Source organism: Aythya ferina (assembly GCF_964211825.1).
Source record: "Aythya ferina genome assembly, chromosome: 16".
NCBI classification, from domain to species: domain Eukaryota; kingdom Metazoa; phylum Chordata; class Aves; order Anseriformes; family Anatidae; genus Aythya; species Aythya ferina.
In genome coordinates, this window is record NC_140315.1 from 10,616,395 (window position 1) to 10,635,884 (window position 19,490).

Below are 19,490 nucleotides of genomic sequence, written 5' to 3' on the forward strand. Positions count from 1 at the left end.
CGCAGACCGTTGTGTTGGCATGATTGATACTGGAGCATGTAGGTGTAATGAAACTGATGCTGTCTCTTCTGCACCTGTGATTTATTGAGTACAAATTTAAGATGAGAAAAGGCCCCATACCAGGAGCTGCATCTTCCCCCTCAAAGAGGGTATGGTCATCCATCACCAGCCATTGCAAAAGGCCCAATAGTGAGCGGCTCATCAGATGAGCCAATAGTCTCTTTGTTGGGATTCCTAACAAGTGTTGGATCAGCAAAAGTCTATTTAGGCTGGTGGACCTTTCAGGACCAATTTGTAGTGGGTCACTGATTCTGCTAGTGTATTATCTTCTTTACTACTAGTACCAGTTGGGCAAGCAGCAAAGATTAATGATTTTAGCTGCCGACTGTTTGTGGCAATCTACTGCTTCTGGACCAAAGATTAAGATTTTTTTGTGCTTTACTCGAAAGGACACACCTTTTACCCAGGACCCTGTTTATTTGCTGAGTTCTGTACAAATAATAATAATAAAAAAAATAATGGGCACCTCAGCTGCATTTTTAATGGCAATAAAAAGTATTTTTGCTAGTGCATAGCACAACAAAAGAGGGTTTTGCAAGGGAATAATAAAACTCAAGGCTAAGAATAAGTTTCATTCTCATCAGACTGGAGAATATGGCAGAGCACAGCTCTTTTACCCATCCCACAATACATGTTGCTGGGGAAATACAAAGATCTCCCTCCTCCTGTTTAATGGAAAGTGAAGGAGGGAAATGGGGCTCTGTACAGGAAGAGTTCATTTTTTCTGGGTTGATATTTCATTATTTTTCATAAATCCCCATTTAAATGGATTTAGTGATGGTGTAAAATGCCTTGAGACTCATCCCAGGAACCTGAGCCTGTTCTGAGGTATCTCGGCTTCAGGGAGCTCCAGGGATGCTGGGTGGCTTTGGTCACTTTTTGAGCCAGTTTCTCAGTAAAAGACCAGAATTGATGATAATGTGACTATATAATCCCCAGGGTGATAAAAAAGTGTATCCCCAAAGCTATCAGTCCTGTTTTCAGTGGAGCAGAACAACAAATGAGCACTGATGGACAGCTTCCAGGAAAGCAAACAGGAGAGGGGAGAGATTTGGATACATTTGTCTTTTAAGAGATGTTAGCTGTCTCTCTCTAGCATGCTAGCATACAAAGATATGTTCCCAGGCTCAAGGGGGTGGTTCAGCAGGACATGGGGCTCTTCTAGAGAAATGAGTAACTCCTTATAAAATCCAAGACCTTGCACTGCTCAGCCCTTGGGCCCAGAAGAAGGGACAAGACACTGCTAGTGAGATCAGAAATGAAAATACAATGACTCCTAAGTACCTCTGCTGTTGGAAGAACAGGTAAAAACAGGATAAAGAACTAAAACCACAACCCTTCTGAAAACCTTGGTGCAAGTTTTCATTATTGGCATTACACGTGCTAGAAACTTTCCAGTGACTGAGACAGAGGTTGCAGCCCTGCCATAGGCAAAGGTCAGGCTGCCAGAAAGATAGGAGCCACTGGTGGTGTGAAACTGGCTCAGAAAGCAGCACATCTCCGGCAGGGAGTTTAGCAGGAATTCGTCTTTGCAAAGAGCTTCAGCTGCTGATAGGCAAAAGGCTCGTGGGTGAGCTCGGGATGTCCCATGTGCTCCTGAGGCTTTCACCCGCCCCGCAAGGTCGAAGAAGTCGTGCAGCAGCATTCCCAAAGGGAAGCCCAGGATTTCCCCCCGGATGGAAAACAGGACAAAGTGTCCAAGTGCGTGAAAAATGCGCTCATCCAGGATCTAATTTTTAAAGGGAAGAATTCTATAAATGACCTAATAAAAAAGTGATCTAATTGTTTCCACAACTGCTTCCTAAATTACCAGGCCCTTTTCTCCTCGCCTGTCATTGTTCATGGAGTCATAAATCACAACCCGGGAGATCACTCAGCTCCTGACAATTTGCAGCCGTACTACGGAGTCCCACATTTGGCTGGGCTGCGATCACTGACAAGCTGTTACTTAAGCAGTTGACAGGTTCAAAATAGCACCAGTTACAAGGATACCATCAAGTAAAGAGCTTTTAATTCATTTCTTTAGACGCTTATCTTCCACTCTTCTTATGAGCACTGTCAGAAAACGTGAGTAGCCAACTGTAGGTGTTTCAAAAATCACCTGCAGAAATCTAATATGAATTTTCTTCTTCTCTATTTATTGAAGTATCATTGCAATTTTGTAAGGCAGGTAAATATCTCTCATTTTAAAGGGCATTTTTTCCAAAAAGTTTTCCATGTATAACATGCAGGATGTTTTCTCACTTCAATTGCTGCAACAGACTTTCATCAAAGATGAAATATATAGGAAGCTGAAAACGATGGACTCTCTAGAAACAAACAAATAAATCCAACCATCAGCAGATTGCATCTGGTTCTTTTTGGGGGCTATCCCCCCACATTTGTTGACAGGCATGTGGCTTCTGGCTCCCTGTGAGCGAGGTGCTGGAGCCAGGGCTCCCCTGGTCAGGAGCAAAAGGGGGAGCTCCTGCCTCAGCCAGCTGCCTGAGCAGCCTGGGGCATCACCAAGCAAACAGCACTGCTGGCAGCAAAGGCAGGGCAATGATGTATATACTTTAAATCCCAGCTAGGCAAACAGCAGTAGGTGTTTCTCAAATTTGATCTGCTGGATGACAAATACCCTTTGCACTTTTGTTCCCCCAGCAAAACTGAGCTTGCCCATGTTGCAGCTGTATTTCATTCTCTGGTCAGTGTGGCAGACGTGTTTTGACACCACCCAGTGAACCTGGGCCATATTTTAAGCAGACAGCTATGGAATGTAGGGTGCATCTGGCACTGTAAAACCCCACGTGGAAATCTCTCTCCCCTCATAGGCATGGCAAAAAATGTTCTTCACAACTCATGTCACCAATAATCCTATAATTTATAAAGTTCAAACTCACTCCTCCAGACACATCCTCGGATTTAATGCCATTAAAGAAACAAACAAAAAATTATACTAGATATTAAGCTGAACTGATAACTTCTGGCAAGCTCCCTTGTCAGTTCTTCGTTTTGGGATGGTCATCCCACGTGCTGCAGTTTCTCTCCTTAAGGAAGCATTCCCATATCCAGGGAAAGTAATAAAATGAGTTTCTTCAATGAATCATCAGAAGGTGACCTAACCTTTGCTCAGAAGGAGCAAACACCTGCCAGAATGCTGGGGCTTTTCTGGCCAAAACAAAAGACAATGAGAAATGAATTTAATATCTGGACATTGGCATGGGGAGAGGCAGTGCTGTGGTGAACTTCTAAAGCAGCTCTATTAGAAACAAGAAGGGGAATTATCTGCAGCAGAAGTAAAAGTAAAATAACTGTACGGTGGGAAGAATGGTGAAAAGGAAACAAACAAACAAAAAGATCCTGCTGAGACCTTATAGTGATTTATTTTTTTCCAAACACTGCCAGTCTGAGAGGACACATCCTTTTTTAATTGTTCTTTATTTCATTTTGGCCGGTATGGTTCATGAAGCCTCAGAGCACAAGCAGAGGATACCAGCAGGCTGTGCTAGGCAAGGGCCTAGCAGTAAGATTGAAATTTTCCCAAAATTTGGCTGGAGAGCGAAGCCACAACTGCTCCTCATGGCCAGGGAAGAGGAGAACATGCTTACAGCAGAGCTGTGTGCAGCAGGGCACTTTCCTGAGCCCTCACAGCCAGGGTAAAGGAGTTGTAAATGTTGCTTGCATCTGCAGAGAAACTTGCTCAAACTCAAGTCTTCCTGCTTAGTTCAGGTTTTGCAGAAATATAAAATGCCCCAAATGCAGAAATCCTTTGCAAGCAGGACAGAACAACAGCTGGAGACTTTCCTTCCCTTTCACTCTTAAGTAGAGCTTTATTGCGTCCAAGTTCAGACTTGGACATAGGTATTTTCCCTACTGAATTCAAAGGCAAAGTGCACAGCTGGCCTAGGCTCCAGCCTTCTGTATACAACATCAACCTGCCTTGAAGGAAGATCGTATCTCTGCTGATGACGCAGAATAGCTGGAGCCAAGGAAAAGGACATCCCTCATGGTGCAGCTGGCCAGAAGCTGCTCAGTGAGACACGGTTCCACACTGAGCAGAGCCGAGAGGCAGAGTGCTTGGGTGTCTTTGCATGGGGACTTAGTGGATGGAGCACCTGGGGCAACGTGGCATGGAGCAATGTCTCATCGCTCATTGTTATACCTGAAGAGAGAATGACCCCCCTGCCAGGGGGTCCAGGACAAAGGCTGAGCACACATACAAGTATCATCTGCAAAGAGCTGCTTTCAGAATTGCCTTCCTGAGAAAGGACAAAACCTTGCAGCACAGCTAGCAGCCCCAACCTTTTCCCCTCCATTCACATATTTAAAGATCGTACTATAATACCCCAGCTCTTCCTTAGGAGATTTTTAGCCAATAAGGCAGGCACAGAAAATCCAAGTGACACGGCCATGGCTGCACAAGAAATGGAAGGAAGAGCAAGAAAAATGATTCCCCCCCACCCCCACCTCCAAATTCCATTGGTTGCTCAAACTTCTGAAGGATGGTGCTTGCAGAAACCAACAGGAGTTTCAGTGGTTTAAGGTCATGCCCAGTCACAGCAAAACCCTGGGGCAAAATGTGTTTCTTCTTCTCTCCCTTCCCTCCAGCAAACCCATTTTCCAACACTTTCTGTGGGGAAGGTCAGCCCTTCGCTGGAGTCCCTTGAATACAGAGAAGCTTCTGGGAGCACACTGAGCAAATGGGTTATTTTGAAAGGACAAGTTAGCTCTATAATTTGCCTTCACAATGTGTTCTGCACTCTAATTACAAATGCAAACACAGTAATTGAGAACAGCATCATAAAACTCTAAAGGAAGCCATAAGTGATATAATACACGGACATGTTTACCATTTGGTGCAGCAGGATGCCTCTGTGATGTTTTCCCCATGTTTAAACAGGGTGGAGATTTGCTTTTCTTTCATAAAGTTAATTTCATGACAGCAATTCTTCCCTCAGCCTGCCCGCTCCCAAGCCTGGGTCAATTAAAATACAGCTTTCGGGAAACATTTCCTCTTTTTTCTCAACTGGGAAAAACCTCTTTTTCCTTTGGATGATAAGAAAAGGTTAATTAAAACCAAAGGGGAGAAAAAAGGGGAGATCCCAGCGTGTTCTCCCCCTTCCATGCCCCAGCCCCACCTGCAGCAGCAGGTCCCTGGGCAGCCCTGGGGCTGCTGCTTCCCCCTCCAAGCCATGCTGGGGGGGACGTGCCCCCCTCCAGGGGTCCTCAGGAGAGGGTTTCCCCACCCAGCTTTCTTCCAGCTGCTGGGACAGTGCAGGAAAGCAGTGCCCATCTAATGAACTCTGCCTTGTGCTGGGGAAAGGAGAGAGTTAAGCTTCAGTTATTCCCAGTAGAGCAAGAGTGAGTAGTTTAGTTCTACGAATGGCAAGTGAAGCCAGGCAAGCTGCTTACAGGCAACCTAAGGGTTTTCTGCACGGATGGAGAACAGGAGTGTGTAGACTCTGCACATGGTGCAGTCCCACATTCCTGTCTTCATTGGTTTTGTCCCTTTTCCCTCTTGCTACCCGTCCATACTTCCCTGTCATCTCACATATCATCCTCCCCACGTCAAACCAAGCAAAGACTTCAAAAATCCGGGCACAGGCCTCAAAAGCCCTCCTGGACACAACGCAGCAAATGGAAGAAAAATGGAAAAATGAAAGTGATACCTGCCACGTCCCTGTGGGAGGCTGGGCAGAAGGGAGGAGCAGGCAGGAGGTATGCTCAGCACTGCAGGGGGACTGGAAGCACCGAGCCACTGCCAGAGGAGGTGGATAGCAGGGTGGACAAATCAGCAGGGAGGGGATTAGGGCTCGGGTGTGCAGCAACATGGTCCTACAAGCTCACCTAAGCTTAACAACTGCTAACTAACACGCCAAAAGGTGTGATTCGAGCCAGAACAGCTCAGCCTCCCTTTTGAGATCAATGAAGACGCGCACCCCATCTGCGGCTCGCACCGGCTTGCACGTGCGCGCACCCTGTCTCCTTGGATTTGCTGAAAGCTGCTACGACCTGATTTCCAGAGGTGCTGAGAGCCTGCAACTCATCGTGACAGGCTATACATCAAATCCATCACCTCTTGGGAAACTTGATTACCCTGGTGGAAACCCTCATTTCAAGCGTTTAACTGGTTCCTACTGGTTTCATCCAGCCAGTTCAGTTTGGGAATGGATCACTCGGTTTGGGCTGTGTTAATCTTTCAGGAGAAATAAATCCAAGTGTATGAAAACTGTTTAGGAATCTACTGAAGTGTCTAGTAAGGTATCAATTAAAAGAAAAAAAAAAAAAAAAAAAAAGCTATTTTAAAAACACTGAACCAATAAAAATAACTCACACTTGGCTGGTTAGAACTGTTCATCAGGTGACTTGCTGCTGAACAGATGTCTCCAGCTGGGAATTCTTGGATGAAATTCTCTATCTTCTTCTTTTTTATAAACCAGTTATTAAAGAAGTACATAAGAGGTTTGAAATGTGTTAATTCGAGCGAGAAAAACAAAACAAAATAGAAACCGCACATACATCATCAAGAGAGAGATTGCCGAGTTGTAGTCACAGCTTTAAAGGGGTGAAGCTCCTTATCTGGATGTTTGAAGGATGGAAACACAGTTATTAAAAAACCTGCAAATACAGAGTTAAGGTTGAACATAAACAGAACACTCACACGGAAAGCATGGGCAGTCTTAGAGAAGATGTCCAGGAGGCTAGCAATGGGTTTTCATAATGCTCAGAAAATATACAAAGCAGTAGTTAACTGTGTACATGTAGATTAGTTCACTTGAGATTATTTGAAGGTTATCTTTTTTCTAATTTTTTCAGCTGTGTTGTGTATTAATATATATTTTAAAAACTATATTAATAACTGCATTACTGTTTAGCCAAAGACTGGCTAGAAGAGGGATAACTGAATCAGACTAAGCACGGGTATACGCTGTTTGCTGCAGGAGTCTCTTCCTTGCTGCCTTGTACCGCATGTGCAGGAAATGTTGGTATGTATTTTGCATCCCCTAACACGTGAGGAACTGATCCCACCAGAAAAAAAAAACAAGCAGAAATGATCTCCTTTCATACAGGAAATCCAATGTGCCATGTAGGATTGCCATTAAAATAGATCCAGGAATGAAACAACCTTCCCTAACCCCCTTTCCTTTTCAGAACCGCCTGCACAAACCTCACCCTGCCCTTCTTCTTGCTGTATTTCTCTGTGAGCCCTCTCTACAGCCAGGGAGATGTGCTCACAATTTATGGGATCTCAGAATGACCTGTACAGCAACCGGACAACTTGACTGGAGAGCATTTTGCTCGGCAAACAGGGGGGTAAGGATTTGTAGCCCCACTGTGCTGCTGGCTCTCCTGCACGAATTAATTTAACCATTCTTCAGAGAATCTCTGAAAGCAAAGAAATAACTAGCAAGGAACTGCAGCCTGCCCCAGGTACAAAAATCAGCTTCATGAGTCCTCCCCCTGAAGATCCGCTCCCCTTGGATCCTCCACAGGACCCTTGGAGCAGCCAATAACAGGGACACCTCCAGCTTTTCCAGGGCCTGGAGGAAAGGCGAGATTTAAGCCAGGAGGTGTTCACACAGAGCAGCAACGACACAGGCAAACATGTTAAAGCACAAGGTTTCTTTTTCCTGGAGAGAAAATGGTAAGTTGCACTAGGAGCCAAAACCTTGTTGGGGCAAATGGAATAAAATTTACATTTTGAGCCTGATTTTGAAAGCAGCCGATTCGGGGCTATTCAGGGCTGTGGGTCTGTTTATATGTAAAAGAAAGACAGACTGGGAGCTGTTTTCTTTCCCCTGTCTAGGTAACAGCTAACAAAGTGCTCCTCAGCCTAGCAAGAAGAGCAAATGAAAGTGTTTTCCCCCAAATTGTCCCTTTTCTTCACCTCCTTTCCTTTTTCTCCTCATATTTAGGACTGTTTGGGGAGGAAGGCGGATGCTTACATAAATCACTTTCTTTCTAGTTCTGCTCATCTTTCTCTCTCAGCAGTGCACAAAAGGACTTTAATTTCACTGAATAACAGCTTTCGAAATAAATATGTCCTCGCTTTTCTTCTGCACCTGGATCTATGCGGAGGGGCTAGCATAGGAAGATTGCTACATTTCCTTAGGTGAATAAAGAGCTTCATTCCCAAAGGGCACAATAAACCTGATCCTTCCTCCTCTGATCAACAAGAGCACGGAAGCTGCAAACCTGACCAGTACATCAAAAAGGAGCTTGAAAAATACTTTGAGCAAAAAATGCTAACGGTGCATCCTTCTCCTGTAACTGCACTGATATTAAATCAGGAAACAGTACAGAACAACCACAAAACATATATACAGGGGCTGTCAAAACAGAAACAAAACAAAATCCCTAATGGGGACTAAAGGTGCAAAGAGCAGAAAGAAGAGTATACAGTGTAGGCTTTATGATTATATTTAAATCCTTATGCAGCAAATGCCAGAAAGGGAATTCCAAAAATTTTCTACATATAAGCATTTTTTTTTTTTTATCCAGGACTTTGTGCAATGAAAAGGAATTTCAAATTAGTCTGAATGAAAGGGCAGGAGTCCCAGTGGGTGTCAGAGCGTGCCTGTGGGCTCCTGGGCTGTAAGGGACAGTCCCTCCATGCTGCAAGGGCCAAGGAACACGCAGCTGAGATGCGAGCAGCCTTGCTGCTGAATCTGAAACAACACTGGTCTTTCCTGAAATCTATGCTGACTTGGTCCTGGATTTCCTCAAGCACAACTGAGGCCAGATCTTCCTTTCCTCCTTCCTGACCATCTCTGTTCATCAGGAGAGTGTCCTGCAGAGCCACTTGGGAAAACAGGTGACAGTGGCCAGTGAACTTTTCTCAAAGATCTCCTGGCTGCCCGTGACTCTGTGACCTTGGGCATAGGTCTGGATCACTTTTGTTTCTCCCTGGCATCTCCCTTTCCTACGTCCCTTGCAAGGAAGCTGAAAACCCTCTGTAACCATATTTTTTTTTTTTTATTTTTTTTGCCCAGAAATCTGTGTAGCTCCTCTGTATTCACAAGAGAAGCAGATAAGCAGGAGAGAAAATTCCGTAAGCAAGATGTGGCCCAAGCTCTGAAGTGTTTGAGAAACCTTTGAATGCCGCTTGCAGGGTACGGCTGCAGTAATTATAGTCCTCCAGCCTCTGCTGGCTCCTTCAGACCTGAAAGGCAACTTGTGATCACTCAGAAAGGTTTTGGTGCTGCTTATTAGCTAAATGCTCCTAACGGGGCTCAGATCATGAATTCAGCATTCAAGGGTTCAAATGGGAAGCAGGACTTAGCCATGCACAGGAGGAAAAGTGACCCTAGCAAAGTCTGAACAGGGAGTTTTCTGCATCTGTATCAGGCTTTTCTGCCAGAAACAGTTTTTACCATGGTGGCAAGGGGAATAATAACAAAACTATGTGTTAGAGGGGGCTGTGATGAGACTGAACTGTTTGGAGATGATGAGAAAGAGAAAAATTCCCGTTAAAAAAATAAAAATAAATAGGATCGGCTCATTTGTGGCACGATGGGGCTCAGCCTGGAAGAAAAAGGAGGAGGGTTCTGCTCTCTGCTGACCTCCCTGCCAAAACCGCCCCCATGGCCGTTGGGGAGGAGGAAGAAACGGCTCGGGGGCACCCCCCCTCTGCAGCCAGACCCCGAGCAAACTGCAGAGGGTGCCAGCGAGGGACTGCACTGAGCAAGAGCTCAGAAAGGAGGGAAGCAAGGCACCCCTGCACCCTCTGCAGCCCCCCACAGACCCCGGGGTTCCCCGCTCCCTGTGTCCTGCATCCCCCCGAGCCCCCCCTCCCCAGCCCTCCGGGGCACCCCCACTCGGAGCAGCTGGAGGGCTGGGGGGCTCTAGGGGAGGTCTGGGGGGGGGGGCAGAGCGATGCCATCCCCAACCCACACTGCAGGAGTTGCTCCCCAGCCCCGTCCCAGCCTCTCCAGCGATGCTCGGACGGGGGCAGCCAGCGACTGCGGCGGCGGCTGCGGGGCGAGGGGAGCCCGGGGCCGGGTGCTGAGCTGCGGGGGGAAGGAGGGGGGACACGGGCCCGCTGGGGGCTTCAGGTCCGCGCCCGCACCCCGCCGCGACCCTCGAGGGTTTAAGCAGCCGTGCTGCCCTCAAATCAACGCCCTACAAAGCGCCGTCCCGCATCGCGGCTCCCGCCCGGCTGCACTCATGCTGCGGGACCCCCCCGGCACGGAGCAAAACCCGAATTCTCCTCCCGGACACGGCGATCCCTCCCCAAACCCCCTTCCCGGCGGGGGTTTAGTGCTGGGCACTGCGAAGCCTCGGGGAAAAAAAAGCACCCCCACGAAACGTACCCTTCTGAAGTGCTGCTCCGCGTCCTGCCCACAGGTCCACCTGTGAAAACCTAAAGCTAAAGTTAGCAGTGGGATTTGCCCCGCTCCTAACTGGTTCGGGCTAAAATCTGAAGAGGTCCCAGTTAACCCAGGACGGTACAATGGCTTATTTTATACCGCAAAGCTACTGTGCAGACTTTGTCCAAAGAATGTTGTACGCTTTACTTTGACAATCCCAGCAGAAAAGAGAGGGGGAGAGGAAACAAAGCCTTATGATTGCCATTAGTAATTTAATCCTAAATTCGTGGGCCATTCCCATCAGCCCGAACGAGCAAACATCAACACTTTTCTTTCTCATGCACATGTATCTGCGATAGATGATTAACCAGGTCTCTCACTGCTTACACAGGGGAAAAAATATCCTGACAAACAGCACGGTGTCTGCCCGCAGTTTGCGAAATTAAAAATCAAGAGGGGAGAGGTAAGAATTAGAAAAGTGATGCCCCTGTTCTCCATCAGTGCCGGCTGCCAGCCGTGGGTGATTTCGGTTTATGTGTTTGTTTGTTAACAAAACTACCACTTCAGACAACATATCCCACTAATGTTATGGGCAAAAAAGCTAATTCTGGGAAAAACGTAGTGGTCAGCTACCAAAACTGCGGAGCGTTTCTCACAGAACCAGAAGCGTGGAAAATACATAAAGAAGAGTCTTTACATTTTTTTATCAGTTACCTAGATCTGCTATTTCTAGGAACTGGGGATTAGGATGCCACCGTAATGCTATTCCCCATTTAAATGTAAAATCTACAATTTAGGCAGAAGCCCTACCAAAGCACACGCGTGTAGGCATCTATATGTACCAGTTTTCAGGGCGAGTTTTCAAATTTCAGCGTCTCAAGGACCTCCGCTGCCCTGCCCTGGGCGGACATGCCGGATGGAGCTGATCTGAAATGACACTACCGTTTGGTTTGAACTCTTCCTGATTTTGACCGGGAGTTTGCGAAAGGGACGAGGGGAGAGAAGGGAGAGCGGGGAGAAGTCATTCCGTGTCCGAAACTAACCTTCAAAAACGGATCTTGAAAAACAGAGAGGAGGAAAAAAAATTAAAGCCGCTCGAGTGGCAGGGAGTAGGGAGCTTTGGGTGTCGGGAGTAGATCGCGATTAACCAAAAAATCGCGACCACCTGGGGCAGGTGCTGCCTGTCCCCCGCCACCAGCGGCGGGGCGCTGCCTCCGCGGGTGCGGAGCGGGCAGCGGAGGGACAGAGGGACGGAGGGACAGAGGAATGGAGGGACGGAGAGACGGAGAGATGGGACTCGCCGCTGTAAGCCGCTCGCCCCGCGGAGCCCCCTCGGGTGCGGGCGGCCGCGTAGGGCCGGGGATGCGCGGAGCCCCCTCTGCGCGCATCCCCGCGGCCGCCCGGCCCCGCGGCGTGGCGGCTTGGCCCCAAGGAAGGGAAACTCTGCCCGGGCTGCTCAGCCCAGGAATCCTCTTCTTCTACTCCAGCAACATTATTTCTTCCCCAGTCCTTATTAAAAAATTAAAATAAAAAAATATGTATCGGACGGAGGATGATCCCCCTAACATACAAATCTCAGGGAGAATAACCTGTGTTGGTTGAATTAAAAACATTACAAGAAACAAATCGGCCTTTAACCGGGGATTCCGGGCACAAAGCGGTTCGTTTTTTAGCCAGCCGTGTAACGCCGCAAGTTTTGCGGGATATATTTTCTGGAGGGTGAGCGAGAGATGGAAGAGCAAATAAATGGACCCAGAAAGTGCCCCGAAATTTTATGACGATGATGATGGACACGCAGAACCGGTCTGCAATTCACAGCTTAAAAGATTAAGAAGAGACAGAGTGTGTACGGACAAGGAGATAATCAGATCAATGCTTCCTCCGCCTTTCAGTAGCTCCACCTTGTGAATATACCTCAGTAATTATGACAGGAAAAAAAAAAAAAAAAAAAAAAAGTATTATCCATCTAATGGCACATTTTTTCAGGGCTGCCTCTGAGCTTCCCGAGCGCTCGCCAGGGTCCCCTTTCCCTCTGCTGGGCGACATCCCTGCCCACGATACCGTTTAATGTGCAGGTAAAAATAAAGCTCTCGCCATGTACTTTCCAGGACCTCATAAATAATAACTGTTGCGGGCCTCCGAGGGACGCTGCCGGCTCTCCCCCAGCCTCCGGGGAGACAGCGGTTGCGGGACAGGGACCACGCAGCTCTTGTCCCTCTCCGCTCTGTCCCCATGCCCGGCCCCGGCCTCTCCCCGGCAGGGCACCGCGCAGCTCTCCGCCTCTCCGTGCCGCTCGTTACCGGCCAAAACCCGGCGATTTCCCCGATTTGTCACCGCTGGGAACCCAGGGGCGCGGTGCCCGTGCGGAGCCCGCAGCTCCCACGCGTTACCGGCGGGGAGTGCACGGGGGAGGTGGGGGGTGTCCCGGGAAGGGGTGTCTCACGCGGGTTCGCGCACACTCAAGGAGCAGGAGACAGCAAAGGGCGGGCAGCTGCTCCCCGGGGGGGCAGCCTCTTCTCGGCCGGGATTGGGGTCCGGAGAGGCTCAATCAGCCCCAGAAAAATCACGCGTGGGCATTGCCGGCGGGTGCGGAGCGCACCGACGTGCACCGATCCCAGGCGGTGCCGTACCGAGAGTTAAATGCCCTCCAAAGCTCGGGAGGAAAATGCAGACCAGGCGGCCTTTCCGCGCATTGCCGCACAAAACTGAGCCCTGGAGCGCCTGCAATAATAATAAAAGGGGCATTTTATCCAGTTCCACCCCCACCCCCAGTTCCCACGTCCCCCCTCCATCCCGCTGCCGGTGTCCCACCCGCAACTTTTCGGGGAAGGGAGCACTTTGCGTGGCTTTGCCCCCGCGGTTCCCTACCGGGCTGTGGGGCAGCGGGACAAGTGGGGCCAGGCTGCGGGCATCGCCCCCGTACGGCCTCGGGTCCGGCAGGGAGGGACCGCCGGGGGGCTCCGCTTGGGGACTTTCGCAACGTTTTCTCTGTCCCAGCACCAGAAAGGCAGTTCCTTTCTAATTAATTTCTAAACAGAAAAAGGATTTAAAACTTTTTTGTTTGTTTGTTTGTTTGTTTGTTTGTTTTTAGGGGGAGATAAATAAATTAGACTGGGGGGATTTGGGATGCTGAGGAGCCGCAGGTCCGGAGCGGCCGGGCAGGGTGGGCGCAGCCCCGATCCTTTTTTTTTTCCCGGGTGTTTTTTTTCCCCGTGAAATGTGGCTGTTATTCTCCAAAAGGACACTTGGGGTCGCACTTTCTGTCTGTTTGAGCGTAAAAACAGTGTAAAAAGAAGCCTTAATCTCCCTTAATCGTTACAAAATGTTCAAAAAAAAAAAAAAAAAAAAAAAAAAAAAAAAGAAAATCCTGTTACCGAACCAAAAAAAAAAAAAAAAAAGAATCCAAAAAACCTTACAAGTCGAGTACTCGTTTGCATGCAGTCACTTACTCGGGGAAGAGCGGAGGAAAGCAAACACGGTCCCCTCAGAACTGAAATGTAATTCTATTTTCTCCCTTCTCTCCCCAGTATTTGCAATTGTCTGTGTCAATGCCTTTGCTTTACTTTAGGGAGAGATTTGCTTCCCGTCACCGGGAGGGTTTCCCCGGCTGTCGGAGCAGAGCTGTCAGCCCCGCCGAGCCCCGCTCCCCGCGCATCTCCCCGGGCACCTCCCGCGGCCCCCGCGCTCGCTGCCGGCCGGACCCGGGGCGCGTTCGGGGCATTTTGGGGCATTTCCCTGCGATGCCCTCGCACCGGGGCCGCTTCCATAAAGTTGGAAGCGGCGCCGCGTGTGCGGGGGCTGGGGATAAACTGACCGCTCGCAATTCGCTCCGGGCCGGCAGCGGGCACGAAGGGACTTTGTTATATTTAGAACAAAGGGACGGGCAGGATGGCCCCGAGCCCTCCTCCTTTGCGGATTGCCGAGGCCGAAAACGAACAGAGAGAGGGGTGAGAGGAGGGGGGGGGGGGACGGGAATAAATAAGAATAAATAAATAAAAGAGGCGGTGGCGCGGGAGGGGGGGAGCACCGGGAGGAGCGGGGCTGGGAGCGGCGGCCGCTCAGCTGGCGCTGCGGAGCTGTCACGGCGCCGCCCGCCCCCGCCGCCCCCGCCGCTGCCGCCCAGCCCGGCCCGGCCCGGCCCGGCTCGGCCCGGCCCCGCCGCCGCTCTGCCATTGGCGAGGCCGCCGCCGGCCCCGGCCCCCGCCGCGCTGTCGGCGGGCACGGCCGTATAAGAAGCCAAGGGGGGCTGCGCTGCGAAGCACAGCTGCACAACGAGCGCTGGAGGCGGCAGCTACCAGCGGAGCCCTGTTTGTTTTTTTTTTTTTTTCCTCCCCTCGTCCCCCCTTTTCTCCTTTTTTTTTTTTTTTTTTTTCGCCTTTTTCTCCTCCTTCCTTCCCCTCCCTCCTCCCCTTCCCCTGCTCCGCCGAAAACTCCCGTGCAAAGCCCGAAGCGCGCTCGGGCTGGAAAGTTGCGGCAGGCTGCGGAGCTCCGCGGCCGCCGGGAGAGGGGAGGCTCCGGACTTACAAACCGCGGACGGGGGCACGGGTTAGACGCCGCGCACCGGCCTTCTTCCAGCGCCGACCCGGAGGCAGCATCTTTGTTTTGCTTTGCTTTTGCCCTCCTGCTGCTGCCGCTGCTCCTTTCGGCGTGCAGCCCGGCGGCTGAGTGCTAGGAGCTGCCGCAGCCCGCCGTGCGCTGCGAGCCCGCACCGAAAGGCAGCAGGCGGCCGGGCGTCCTCGGGCTTTGTTGCTCCGAAACGAGAAGCCCCAAGAAGCCGGGAGAAGGAGGCGGCCGAGGGGGGAGCGGCGGAAAGGAAAGCGAGGAAGCCGAGGCCAAGTTTCTTTGGAGTAAAGGAGAGCGGCCAGCCCTCTGCCAGGCTGCACGCTGGAGTGAGGTCTCCAGCCCCCTCCGCCCGGAGAGGTGCCCCCAAGACAGCGATGGCCGGAGAGCTCAGCATCGGAGCCGAGCTGCCCACCAGCCCCCTGGCCATGGAGTATGTCAACGACTTCGACCTGATGAAGTTCGACGTGAAGAAGGAGCCCCTGGGCAGGAACGACCGCTCGGGCAGGCACTGCACCCGCCTGCAGCCTGCCGGCTCCGTCTCGTCCACCCCCATCAGCACTCCCTGCAGCTCTGTGCCCTCCTCGCCCAGCTTCAGCCCTACCGAGCAGAAGACCCACTTGGAGGACCTGTACTGGATGGCCAACAGCTACCAGCAGATGAACCCCGAGGCGCTGAACCTCACCCCGGAGGACGCCGTCGAAGCCCTCATTGGGTCCCACCAGGTGTCCCAGCAGCTGCAAGGCTTTGAGAGCTTCCGGGCCCACCACCATCATCATCATCACCATCACCAACACCACCACCAGTACCCCGCAGTCACTCATGAAGACCTGGCCGGCAGCGGGCACCCTCACCACCATCATCATCACCACCACCAGGCCTCTCCCACCCCTTCCACCTCCTCCAACTCCTCCCAGCAGCTCCAGAACTCGCACCAGCAGCATCCCCCCTCCAGCAGCGTGGAAGACCGGTTCTCCGATGACCAGCTGGTCTCCATGTCCGTGAGGGAGCTCAACAGGCACCTCCGAGGCTTCACCAAAGACGAGGTGATCCGCCTCAAGCAGAAGAGGAGGACCTTGAAGAACAGGGGCTATGCCCAGTCCTGCAGGTACAAACGTGTCCAGCAGAAACACCACCTGGAGAATGAAAAGACCCAGCTCATTCAGCAGGTGGAACAGCTCAAGCAAGAAGTGACCCGGCTCGCCAGAGAGAGAGACGCCTACAAGCTCAAGTGTGAGAAACTTGCCAGCAATGGCTTCAGAGAGGCCGGCTCCACCAGTGACAACCCGTCTTCCCCTGAGTTCTTCATGTGAGTGCTTAACAAAAATAATTAAAAAACAAAACAAAAAAAACACCCACCCCACACCTGAATCCCGACCCCCATCACCTTCCCCCCCGCTCCCATCCTCTTCTGACATCTTCATCCATCTGTCTGCTTGACTAGAGAGAAAGAAGGAGAGAAAAATAGAGACTTGATTTTTTTGCAGCATCCAGACTTCTAGATTAGCTGTGGGAAAAGTAGGCTGGGGGTGGGGACGGGAGAGGTAAAGTGCAACTTTTTGACTTTCGTTTGTGAGTTAGAGAGAGGGACCGAGGCAGAGGCAAAGGAGGAAAGGACAAGTGAAGCGTTTTATAGATCGCTTGCTTGCAGAACAAGATGGACTTTAAGAGAATAATAATAAAAAAGGACAATGAACAAGCCATCTATAACATACTGTCTGCTCGGAAAGAGAGGACATATACAGCACCATCTCATGCACAATTTACCTGCTTGGAAAAAGAGAATAAATAAAAAGGACAATATATGCAAACTCTTCATATATTGCCTGCTTTGAGAAATAAGTTACAGGACTCAGATGGGACATTCAATCTAAGAAAGGAAAGAAAGAAAAACTCATCAGTTTTATTGCCTGCTTGATTATATAGAAAAATACGAAAATCTGCATTAAAAATATTAATCCTGCATGCTGGACATGTATGGTAATAATTTCTATTTTGTACCATTTTCTTGTTTAACTTTAGCATGTTGATCATCGATCATAGATTTCTGTTGTTGTTTTGTTTCATCGATAAGAAAAGCATCACAAGTTATCAAAACTTTTTACTGCTTGTGCAGTTTTGTTCGTTGGTTTTGCTCTTATTTTTCTTTTATGGTTGTTAGCTTGTAAATATCTGCTACTTCAAACCGCACAGGAAAAACAAAAAACAAAAACAACATTTCAGCAGGCTGGTTATACGGTTTGTTTGGTATTAAAGAGATACTTAAAAAGAAGTTATGGGCATTTTGCATTCAAAAAAAAAAAAAAAAGGAGAAAAAAACTTTGTATATCTGGTGCACTTTTAAGTTGTATTTTTTTTAGTTTTCATTTTGGTTTTTGTTTGTTGGGGCAGAAGAAAAAACGCCTGAATGGCATTGACAAACCTAAACTTAAGAGGGAAAAACTCTCATCGGTCACTAGAGCCTACTGCATGCCTTAAAGTGGCAGCGAAGCTCTTTCCTTCAGGACGATTCCCAGCCTGTAGTGGTTAGACCTGGCCATGCAGCCTCCCTTCTGATTGTAAACTCAGGAAACGAGGGACGGGCGAGACATATTTTCCTTTTCAGAAAAAGCTGCCCCTGCATTTTCAGTAAATAGGGAAAAAGCCACCCTCCTGGTTACGAGGCAAGTCGCACGGCAGCAAGTGGTCCGTGTCCCCATGGAGTTAGGTTTCTCAATGGTAGCAGTAGATGAGTGGGCTGGAAAAGCATATAAAACTAAAACTTTTATTTGAGAAGACATACTGCAACTTTTAAGTGTATTCTTTTGCAATGATTTGTAATCTGCTTCTCTGCTTCCCTACGCAGCGAGTGAAAGTTTTAGCCAAAATTTATTTGCAGTTGTGTAGTAGTAGTAGTTGGGAGTCTTATGGGTGTTTTTATTACTTTTTTTTTTCCTCCTGCAGGTCAGTAAAAGGATTTACGTTGCACTGACAAAAATACCAAAATGAAAACTTATTTTTTAGTTTCCTTTTAGGATAGCTGGCACTGCTGGCCGGATGCATTTTAAGTTTGTATTAGTTTATAAATTAACAGTAATAACAAGATTGTAATGAACAGCATGGTGCTTGCAGTTTTAAATATTGTGGATATTAGTCATGCATCAGAAAACGATCTTTGGTTTTTACTGATTCAACTGTGTTGAAATCAAAACATTGCAGCAGCGGAAAAAAATTGTTTTTATTTCATGTAAAGTTCTGAAGGGATCAATTTCAAATCCTGCTTATGATATGAAAAATATTAAAAAACCTGGTCTATTGTAGTTTTATTCAGACTGGTTTCTGTTTTTGGTTATTAAAATTGTTTCCTATTTTGCTTATTAAAATCATTGAAATGGCATTTCTTGGAGAGACCTGCTTCTCTGACGTCTCGTGTTCCGGAAAAAAAAAAAAAAAGAAGGAAGAAAAACTGTTGGACCTTAACCTATCCTCCGACTGCTGTCCAGCCAAGGCAGCCGCCCGCCGCTGGGCTTTAAATGGGGCTTCGCGCAGCTGCTGCGGCGGCTCGGGATCGCTGCTGCCTCCTGCCCGCAGGGTCCCGGCTCCTTCCCCTGCTGCCCCCCAGCACCCCTCCTGCGTTCTCCCCGCCTTGCCCCAGCATCCCACCCGCAGAGCACCGCGCCGGGCTCGGCTGCATCCCTGCCTGCTGCGGCCCCTCTGGCCTGAGTGGCTCCGGGGAGGGAGCGAAGGGAAAGTGCAAGCACTCGAGTGATTTTTCTCACCCCTTTTTACATTTAAAAAAAAAAAAAAAAAAGAGAGGACTTAGCCAAGTCTGTCCCCTTTACCCCTGCTCCTTTGGGATCTGGGCTTGCCATTCACTTTCCTCTTTCTTCCTCTCCATCTGCAAGTTTTAATTATTCTGGCCTTTTTTTTTTTTAATTATTTTTATTTTCTTTTTAAGCATGAGTAACATGCAGTCTAGAAGACTCTTTAGATGCATGTGGAAATGGGGGCAACTCTACCCTCGGCACCCCCGGGGCTCTGCAGCACCCCAAAGCCCCAGCAGCTCCCAAGGCCCAAAGCTACCCGGCTCCCCTAACCACAGCCAGGGAGGGGTCAGAAATCAGCCCCACTCCTTGCCCCCGTGCGGGGAAAGGAGCCCCTGAGCCGGGTCGCAGAGTGCCCGAGAACTGCTGCTCTCATGGTGTCAAAGCTGTGCTGAACTTTAAATCCCTCTTAAAAAATAAAAAAACCCGAAGCACCACACAACCCCCAAAAATATTATCTCCCTGCCCTGCTTCTCTTTCCAACAGCAGCGAGCTGCTTTTTCAGGCATGGTGTAAGCCACCTTTGGGGAACCAGCCTGTTAAGGACAGAGTGTGGGAAAAAAGAAAGAAAAAGCAAATACAGTAACTTAAAATCCCGATCCCCTCATCAATCCCAGCCGCATCCCTGCTTTGTCAGAGCCAGCTGGGCCGGGGAGGCTGAGAGGGGCCGGGGCAGGTCCCAGTCCCTGGCTGCGTGGGTCAGGCCCGGAGAATAAGCTGCCCTGCAATGGGGGGACGAGGAGGAAAGGGACGGGGAGCCTGGCTTTCCCTATAT

General features: G+C 49.4%; 1 protein-coding gene and 1 long non-coding RNA gene across 3 annotated transcripts; one reads left to right on the plus strand and one right to left on the minus strand.

Annotated features, from left to right (window-relative positions):
• Positions 1 to 3,153: 3,153 nt before the first annotated feature.
• On the minus strand, positions 3,154 to 10,599 carry LOC311445671. Of its 2 annotated transcripts, XR_014698572.1 has the most exons (5): positions 10,356 to 10,599; positions 6,562 to 6,660; positions 6,377 to 6,466; positions 4,893 to 5,088; positions 3,154 to 4,224 (listed from the first exon to the last, which is right to left on the minus strand). It is a non-coding gene; the product is annotated as an uncharacterized lncRNA (long non-coding RNA). The 2 variants fall into 2 exon arrangements; XR_014698573.1 differs by having other exon boundaries at positions 3,154 to 5,088.
• Positions 10,600 to 14,713: 4,114 nt separating this feature from the next.
• On the plus strand, positions 14,714 to 18,288 carry MAFB (MAF bZIP transcription factor B). Its single transcript, XM_084538395.1, has one exon. The coding sequence runs from the start codon at positions 15,290 to 15,292 to the stop codon at positions 16,223 to 16,225; it is 936 nt and encodes a 311-aa protein (XP_084394521.1). The 5' UTR covers positions 14,714 to 15,289; the 3' UTR covers positions 16,226 to 18,288.
• Positions 18,289 to 19,490: the final 1,202 nt, after the last annotated feature.